At 40.6% G+C, this 10,119-nt stretch overlaps 1 protein-coding gene across 1 annotated transcript in view; it reads left to right on the forward strand.

Annotated features, from left to right (window-relative positions):
- The window catches only part of LOC135201873 (protein PBDC1-like), a 90,031-nt gene extending 80,575 nt beyond the window's left edge, over nt 1-9,456 (forward strand). The window contains exon 6 of the mRNA XM_064231177.1: nt 8,961-9,456. Within this exon, the coding sequence (XP_064087247.1) occupies nt 8,961-9,179 (219 nt within the window). The 3' untranslated portion in view covers nt 9,180-9,456. The remainder of the gene's footprint in view (nt 1-8,960) is intronic.
- The last annotated feature ends 663 nt before the right edge of the window (nt 9,457-10,119 follow it).

The raw sequence follows: 10,119 nt of genomic DNA on the forward strand, positions 1-10,119 counted from the left end.
AGGTCAGTCGCGAGACTCCTCTTTGAATTTTTTAACTTGAACAACTTTCCCCTGGCAAATGTGCAAGATGTCGCACAGGCGGCCGTTGCTTTTGTCAGAAGGATTCTGATACTAAGAGAAGCCCCTTTTCATTATTCAGAAGACTCCTTTGTTAGGCAGTTCCTCTCAATGCGGACTCTCTCCTTCATCCATGCTCTTCCCTCGTTTTGAGGAGGCAAGAGCTTTGGGAGTTTTTCTTAATAAGATCTCATCGATGTTTGGGTATGATGGCGGATAGAAAATATCTACTTCCTTCCGTAAACCCTAGTGATGAACAGGAATTCTGTCTCTTCCGCGATTTATGAAGAAATCACGAAGATTTAAAGAGTTCCTTGATTAACTTCGTTCCTTAAGGATATATATATATAATATATATACTCTTTCTATCGTTCTATTAACGAAAAGAACGAAGATAGTAGAAGGTAGTAGAGTTCTGCTGTATGAGAATACGATACGGTCAATTCATAAACACATACCGTAGTACTTCTTTTCTGTGCAACTCAATTACAAGTATCCTTCTACGTCTTTCCTAGGAAGGACTACGCTTAAAGGGATTGTTAAGACTACACCTACTTAGCTTCTAGATTTATCGAAGTCTTGTTTCGCTTAAATATGCTTTAATAAGAACTTCCTGAAGTTCGATAATAATTTTATTAAATTCCTTTATTAATTGGAGTAGCTGGCCACTCTGGAAGAGTAAGCGGGGACTGCTTTCGCTGAGAGCCTGAGACCAACGCAGTACGCCTATGCCAGTTACTGTCAGTACCATGTAGGTGTCATTCATGAGCGGTCGGGCGAATCTCTCTCTCTCCTGCGGGAGGGAATAACTTTCCGTATCTCTCCCCTACAATCGCGGTCTTAACCTCGGATTGAGGGGATAATTAAGCTAACATAAATAAATATTGTATGCCTTTTGCTAAGAAGCTTTCAATAAGAGAGATAGTACAACCTTTCAATGCGGTTTACCGTAGGTAACATTATTAAAGGATTCTATCGCAGCAGAACATTATATTATGTAATGCTCTCAGGCTTACGAAAGCATAGCTTATTAGAGTACCTGCTCAGAAGAAGATGGATGAGTCGGATGGGAAACATTCTCTTTGGGACAGAATTGTTTCCCTGAATGGACTATACTACGTATATAAAGTTTTTTCCTACTAAGAACGGAATTAACATGTGAAAGGATGTCGGGTACCATAAAGGCACAGCTGTTCTGGCACATAACATAAAAAGAATTAGAAGAAAGCGCGCGCCAGAAGTACCAACCTGGCGCAATGCTCCAGAAGCGCCAGCCTGGCGCAAAATTTGCGCCAGAAGCGCCAGCCTGGCGCAGTGAGCCAAGAGCACCATCCAAGATTTTCTCGTTTTAGCGAGTTATTAACCTAGGAGTCCAGTAGACTCTCGGACACCAAGCTCGGTAACGGCAAGATTCGTTCCTGATTTCGTTACCCATTTAATCACTTAGGCCATTTCCACGACACTCTCATATCGAATAGAGCATCGAGAATCTCTTTTTTCGCTCCTATTCGCGTTAACAAAGAGATCCTTCTCGATCGACGATAATAACTGTTAACATGTTTAACATTTATTGGGAAGAGTTGTGAGAAGACGAACAGGCTTCCTATAGACTGCTTCCTTTTCCTACTTCTCCCCCGATTGAAGATGACGTGGGAAAAGCTTCAAGGAAGATTATCTTGCCAGTACAAGAGCAACTGGCCTCTTTGGTGGGAGTGTTAGCGCCTCGTAGGAAGGACGTTGCGCTTCCAATCAAGAAGTCTCGTCCTCTCTCCCCTGCGAAGCGAGAGGCTCATGCAGACGTGAAGCCTTTCCCAACACATATCGCAAGAAGCCCCTTTTCCCGGTTTTTTTCGAGAAGCGAGAGGCGTCATGCAGACGTGAAGCTTCCAAACATATCGCAGAGGCTTCGGTTTCGAGAGCGAGATCGGGAGAATCTTACGGAAGACACGTAACGCCAGAGAGACGTGAGACGTCGTCAAGACATGAATAGTCATTTAAAGCTGCTTTTAGACGCGAGGCTCCAACCAAATTTTGGCGCCAGTTAGGACGCCTTTTGAGAGCGAAGCGTCTTCCAGGCGCGAGGCGTCATCCAGACGTCAGCAGCCACACAAACGGGAGGCGTCAGCCAGGACGCTTGGCTGACTAGAAGCGTCATCCAAGCGGGAAGCGTCATCCATTTATGGAGAGAAGCCTGGGCTGTTGGCGCCTTCCAGGACTATTAAAGCGGGGAAGAGGAAGGAATATCATTCCCTTAGCCCCTCTCCTTTTAGGAGTTTGTCTCCTCCAGAGGAAAGACGTACTGAATTAGCAACGGAGACTCATCTAGACCCCGAGTTAGAAGTAAACTCGGAGGAGGAGTTTCAAGGAAGAGAAGGACTGTCGAACTATAATGTTTTGACAGCCTTGCTTCTAGAGGAGTATGGAGACGACTTGACTCCTGCCTCTCCTCCTCTCCGCGCTCTCTTTTCTCGAGTGCAAAGACGAAGAAATCTTCGTTTTTTCTTAGAATGAAGCCCGCCATTTGAAGAAGGTGTTAGTTAGAACGGTCTTCTGCATGCCTCCAGCGAGACTAGCTGGTAAAAGAGGCATTTGATATCAGACGGGAGAGAATAGGGGTATTTCTCTTCCGTCTACGTCAGAAGCGGACTTTTCGACCTTAGTTGACGCTTCACGTAGACAAGGTTTGAACTCTGCCCGTATAACTTGGGGCATTTCAGAACTGGACCATCTCCTCAAGGGACTCTTTCATGTATTGGAAGTTTTCAACTTCTTAGATTGGTCCCTTGGGGTGATGTCCAAGAAAGCCCATGATTCTGAAGGACTCGAACCAGAAGTCCTTCTGTGTATTTTGTCTTGTATAGACAAAGCGGATCAGGATGGCTCGGTTGAGATCTCCTCTTTGTTTGGAGCAGGTCTTCTTAAAAAGAGGACAGTATATAGTGTCTTTTTAACCAAAGCGGTCTCCCACGCTCAGAGGGCAGCGCTTCTGTACTCGCCTTTGTCTGACTTTTTGTTCCCTTCTCAGTAGTGAAGGACATTTCTCGTTCATTAACTGAGAAGGCGACTCAAGACCTTCTGACACAGTCAGTAAGGAAGAAGAAACCTGCAGACAGCCCCAAGAACACTGTCATTGTCTGATGAGGAGAAAGACCGGGCCTACAACCTGACACAGATGCGCTAGATGCGAACATATAGGACAGATAAGAGTGTCCGATGTGGACATTGCCAGACATCCTCGAGACTCTACCAAGCTCGAAGCTCCGGCAAGTGGGGAGGAGCCACCCAGGCGCGAGGCGCCAGGCAGGAGCGAGGCGCCAGGCAGGCGCGAGGTACCAGCCAGCGGCGAAGCTCCAGGCAGGCGCAAGGCGCCACTCCAACCGGGCGCGAGACGCCAGCCAGGCGCGAAGCTCCAGGCAGGCACAAAGCGCCAACCTGGCGCGAAACGCCAGCCAGGCGCGAGGCGCCAGGCAGGCACAAAGCGCCAACCTGGCGCGAGACGCCAGCCAGGCGCGAGGTGCCAGCCAGCCGCGAAGCTCCAGGCAGGCGCAAGGCGCCACTCCAACCAGGAGCTAGACGCCAGCCAGGCGCAAGGCGCCAGGCAGGCGCGAGGCGCCAGGCAGACACAAAGCGCCAGCCAGGCGCGAGGCGCGAGGCGCCAGCTAGGCGCGAGCAGCCAGCCAGGCGCAAGCCAGGCTCTAGGCGCGAATCTCCAGCTAAGACGCGAAGCGTCATCCAGATGCGAGGCGCCAGTCAAGCGAAAGGTACCAGACAAGCGCTAGGCGCCAACCAAGAGCGAAGCACCAGCCAGGCGCGAGGTTCCTGCCAGGCTTCAGGCTTCAGTCGGGTGAGATCCATTTCAAGAAAGCCCTGGTCTTCTTTGAAACATGGAGATCTCCTAAGCACTTCATTAGTGACTTGATTCCTTCAAAACAGCTGAGAATTAAAAGCGCAGGAAGTGCGCGCTTTTGCAAATTCTTGTTCTTTACATAACAATATGTCATATAAGACATATTAGCTGTGTTGTACGGCAGAGGCAACTCTGTGTTGACTTCTCATTACACAAAGGATGTCAAGTTAACCTACGAGAGATTCCTTCTCTTTGGTTTATACGTTTCTGCGGATACGTTACTGGGATAAGGAGCCGACACTGATCCTTAACTTTGAGTTAAAGTTTTTTAACTTAGTGAAATTATTGGGGTTTTTGAAAGGAGTGTGGGGATAACTCTTTCCAATTTGAGCGCGAACCCTCGTGTTAGGATCAGGTGATCGGGATCGGTGTTGCGCTCCTTCATAAGGTGTATTGTCATATAAGTGGATCAGCACCCATTGACAAAGTCCTTTCAGGCTCTGCCGAGTAAGTGGATAAGACCCCTTCGGCAGACCCACAAGAACTCTTGGCCATAGATCACAAATCTCGCTAAAGTTTCTTGAGGTGATGCAGACTACTGGGCAAACACCCACGAAGTCTACCACCTATCAGGTAGGAACCAAGGTTTTATTTATACCTACAACATATGTTGTTTACCTGTCTATTCCATATAGTAGCTGTCTCTTACCCTCCACCGAAGGGTGCCAATCAGCTATGTATATATCTGACAGGTAAGTTGATTGTATGAAAATGATATTGTTATGATACAATAAAGTTTCATACATACTTACCTGGCAGATATATACGATTAGGGCCCACCCAGCCTCCCCGCAAGGAGACAGGTGGAAGAGAAAAAATATGATAGAAAACAGGAATGGTTCCTAATCCTGCCACCCAGGGCAGGACGGTAGATCACCTGACCTACCTGCAGCGTGTGCCGCGAAATTTGAATTTCTGTCGGGGACGACGGAGTCTTAGCTATGTATATATCTGCCAGGTAAGTATGTATGAAACTTTATTGTATCATAACAATATCATTTTGCTTGCATTTCAGCCATCGTACGATAGTAACAAATTAACGTCATTTGTAACAAAACTACAGCGTTTTATTACAAATGACGTGAATTAAGTAGAATAGGACTGATATTTTTACGTTTTACATTTATTCACTATGGAGAAAATACCGGCACGGAAATATAGTATAGAGTATGTACTGCTAAATTTAAGCTGCATTTGTAGCTGAAGCTGAGAACACAATGTTCACACTGCTAATGACTATGTATAAATTATCAGGCTTCAGTAACATAATGAAACTCGACCGCAAATGATAGTGGAGAAAATGTATTTTATAAAATTTAGTTGCCATGAAAGAACACATTTTACTGTTGTTTTCACGCTGCTAACAGATAAATACGTAAATATTGTATTATGATATAGGATGAAAATAACGAATATAATCAGTTTTTTTACACAAAATAACATGCTCCCGACACCATCTGTTAATGAAAAAAATAACAATCGAGTTCATAACAAGACACACATATTTCAGTCATATTTCAACTTGAAAGCACTTCAATAACAAAAAATAACCGGTTTCTGCTAAATAGAAGCAAGAAAATTGAGTTTAGTTGGGCAAAATAACCGTGTCTCTGCCCGCAGCTGATTTTTTCAATGCAAAACATGGATCGCTTTGTTTGTATTTTATAATACTACTATATGTAGTACGTAATATGAGACTACATACACTATTATTGGAAACAGTGAAGTAAAGTATAACTTTTTAAAAGAGCCAAGGAATAGATGCATATTCATTATGTTTGTATTTTAGGAGGGTCTCTTGGTGCTTCAGCAAGTACCGAAATTTGTACCAATAACCAGACAAAAGCGCCATCTATTAACGAAAAAAATAACCAAGTCTAGTTCACTTATTTACATAAATTTTCAACTTAAAAACTCTTCATATAAAGAAAAATAACCTTGTCACATATGAATAGAGTTTCTAAAGATTAATTTACATTAAATAGAAGCAAGAAAATTGCTCTGAATTGAGTTAAATGCGGTGAAATAATCTTACCTCCACCCTCAGCTGATTTTTCCCAACCAAAACATGATCGGTTTGTTTGTATTTTATAACACAAATAGTAATACAAGACTACATACAGTATTATTAGATAAAGTGAAGTTGTGGCGGGATCACAAGCTTAAAAACTGCCGGGCAAATCCTCCCCACATAAACCTAATCACTCTAGCAGCTAAACTCACACTCAGCCACACTTTCCTCTTTACACTACAGAATTCATGCAGGACAATTTACCTACAGTACCAAAAAAAAAAAAAAAAAAAATGTACTAACTCACTCCAGATACTCTGGGCTATGCTGTGCTGTCCGCCGGTCAAGGTTGCTGAGACACCAACAACAACAACCAAGAACCACAACCCACAACACAACAACCTAAGACCACAACTCAACAACAACCAAGGAACACAACCACAACTCAACAACACAGCAAACAACTAAGGAACACAACCACAACTCACATACAACTCACCAAAAACTCATAGCACAACAAATCTAACAATACAGGCACAACAACTTAAGCAACAATGTCAAACTAAACATAACAAAAAACAAATCAATAATACAACTCAACTGACTTTTAATTCCTTCAAGACTGCTGCCGACACTACTGTCACCAAAGACTAAAGACTGACCAAAAAACAACTCAAAATAACAGAACTCTAAACTCCAACAGCACCAGCAGACAACCCAGAAATCACCAACAGCCTATTCAGTTGTTAACCATCCACCCATCAACTACTCTCTCTCTCTCTCTCTCTCTCTCTCTCTCTCTCTCTCTCTCTCTCTCTCTCCTTCTCTCTCTCTCTCTCTCGTCTCTAATCCTCTCTCTCTCCTCTCTCTCTTCCTCTCCCCTCTTTCTCTCCTCATCTCTCTCCTTCAGACGTTGTCAAATGGAACTCCATAACACATCCATAAAGTAAAGGATAACTTTTTAAAAGAGCAGAGGAAAAGATGCATATTCATTATGTTTGCATTTTATGAGGTGGTCTCAGCACCTAGCCTAAGAAATCAATAACCAGACAACAGTGCTATAAACCCTGCGGAATGTAAAACCCAGTTATGAATATATTTAACAAGCGCATAAAACTGAAACGCCGCTAACCGATGGCGACAGTAACCGCAGGCTGCCTGTGTTCGCAGATTTTTAATGTTGTGGGGGGGGGGGGGGAGGGGTGTCGGATACACATACCCCAACAAATACTAGGGTCCTTTGTAATGCCAAATTCTGAAAAATTGTAATATTTGAGAAAATATTTTGGGAAACTTATGCATCAAGCTTGTCAACAAATTCATCTGTGAAAGGTATTTGGCAAAAAATAAGGAAAATTATTGGAAAATATTTAAGACCCCCAAGAAGTGCAATAAACCAAAATTGGAAATTATATCATGACATGTATGAAATATTGAATATAATAGGGAAACACTTTGAAGACATAAGTGCCTACTCCAATCAAAATGAACATTTTAAAAATATAAGAACACAAGGAAGACACCATACTGAATTTTGAAAATATTGAAGATCTAGAATATAATTATGCATTTAATATGGATGAACTAAATAATGCTCTAAATTCATGTTATCCATCAACCCCAGGCCATGATAAAATATTTGAAATGATACGAAGACTAGCTCCCATTGCCAAATATGACACTTTTTTTTATCAATTTGAATTTCCTTAGCTAACAAACCTTCGGTCTAAACAGTAGGATAATCTTCTTGCGCCAGCTGGAAACTGGTTAAAAACAATCAGAGATTGTAAAGCAAGGAATCTGTGGCATGTGGCAACTCTACGTAGCATATGAGGTGGAAGCTAGTCACCGACTAGGCATAGAACCCCATGAGGTATCAGTCGTTCTTTGACCGCCTTGGAGAGTAGTCGCTTGTGCTTTCCCTCTCCAAGCTGGTTGTTACTTTGTTTGCCCGTGATTTCTTTGTTTCAGTGTTTTTGTGTGCGTGTGCCTTGTTGATTATCAGGGAGTATTATATATGAAAATGTGCGCAATTTCATGTAGAATACAACGAAAAACAACTCATGGTTGTAGCTTTTATCAATTTTGAAATATTTTCAGATAAATAACAAAGTGCCAAAATTTCAACCTTCGGTCAATTTTGACTTTGCTGAAATGGTCGAAAAACGCAATTGTAAGCTAAAAACTTCTTTACCAATTTCTTTGACTAGTTAAGAAAAGAGAGAGAGAAGAAAGAAAGAGAGAGAACACCCTAGAAGAGAGAGAGAGAGAGAGAGAGAGAGAGAGACGGAGGAGGAGATGAGAGAGAGACGATGAGATGAGAGAAGCAGAGCGAGAGAGAGAGAAGAGAGAGAGAGAGAGAAGAGAGACGAGAGAGAGAGAAGAGAGAGCTCAGTCCAGGGCCCAACTTGGAGTGAACTTAATAAGATACATAACTACATTTTAAGTATGCTATAAATAATTTTTATCTTAAAAATCAGTATTTATTCAAATACACAATATGAAAAAGTATAGTAATTAGTGAATAAACAGTTTTAAAAAAACCAATCAGCGATAATTTTAAAAGGATTAATATACTTCAATATTATGAGAGAGAAATGCTTATGTATACTGTAGAAGGGGTAACTTGATTAATTATCAAATGTTCTGTAAAACAGACTTATTTAATTTGTATTAAAGGTTTATTGAATTTGTATTAAAAATTTTATAGATATTTTTGCTGATTACATTAATATTAATATTATAAAATGAGTAAATGATTGTTATAAGTATTTTAGGGGCCATAGATACTTAAGAGTAACAGTCGTAAAAGGTTACTAACGTAAGATTTCTCAAGAAGTTTTGAGATGATGGTTTGGGGTGTATTTTTGTTTGAAATGTCAGATTTTTTTAGTATGATAATTTAAGGTATTTTTGGTTTAAACTGTCAAATTATGCAGTGAAATGTTAAATAGTTGTAATCATTTTAATTTACCTTAATTTCAGACATGGCGACCATTTTGCATGAAATATGAGAAGGAAATTGAAGATTACAGCTTTGCTACACTGGTTCGTATTGACTGCAGTGATGAATACTCTGAGGCGAATACTATCTTGGTAACAAGAATACAGTTTTTCTGTATTGAAATTGCTCGAAACAGGGAAGGGCATAATGACTCTATTCGAGCAAAATTCAAGCCAAAACCTCGAACACAGAAGCAATAGTTAGGGAAGTATCTTAGAATTATGAATTAATGTTAAATTTTCAGAATACTGAAAATACAAAGAGAAATGAAAATATTTGTGGACGAAATGTTTCTTTGCTGACTGCGATTCATGTAATGCAAAGGGTGGGCAGGAAAATTTACTTACACTAAAATGTTGAAATATACAAAAAAATAATGACTGTATGATCACTATGAGACTTGCCAGTCTTTAATGTTAGTTTTCCTTGAATATATCTACTGTATATATCAATAATTCTGATAAAGCCAGTCCTTCACTATTGTTTCCTGCAGAACCTTTTGTTCAATTAATGTTAGTTACTTAATCTTGAAGTGAATTGAAATTATACGATAGGTATATGGTGAATTGCAGATGAAAATTCAACTATCTAACTTTAAACAAATAAACCATGTTTTACTGACTACTCAATTTTCGTGAGGGAGACCAGTGCACTCAATTTTTAGGAAAACAGGAAAGGGGTAAGAATATATTACCAATAGCAGTACCACATTTATTAATTATTTATGAATTAGTGGGTTACAAACCTACATATTGTATTTGACAGCTTTGTCCTTGTATTATTAACTACTGAGAGTTGTTTGCTTTAAGTAAGGATTATTGGTATTTTATGCTAATATTTTTGCCCCTTTTCTATTTTCCTGTCAAGATCTACGCCAACATTAGTTTACATAAAATTCCATTTTGCTTTATGTGATTTAATGCAACTAAATCTTTAGGCTATATATCTCCAATTTCTGTCCAGTATAATGCAAATTATTTCTTATTAGCCTTTTTATCTTGCAGTCATTACTGGCTAGTTCATTTTTGGTATCTTGTTATTTTCATGTGAATTTGCTAGTGCTGACATTTTAGCCGTATGACATATTTTAAATCAATTTGTATTTTTCATAAGTAACAGACCTTCAGTCTTAACTTAACA

Source organism: Macrobrachium nipponense, chromosome 23 (assembly GCF_015104395.2).
Source record: "Macrobrachium nipponense isolate FS-2020 chromosome 23, ASM1510439v2, whole genome shotgun sequence".
NCBI classification, from domain to species: Eukaryota; Metazoa; Arthropoda; class Malacostraca; order Decapoda; family Palaemonidae; genus Macrobrachium; species Macrobrachium nipponense.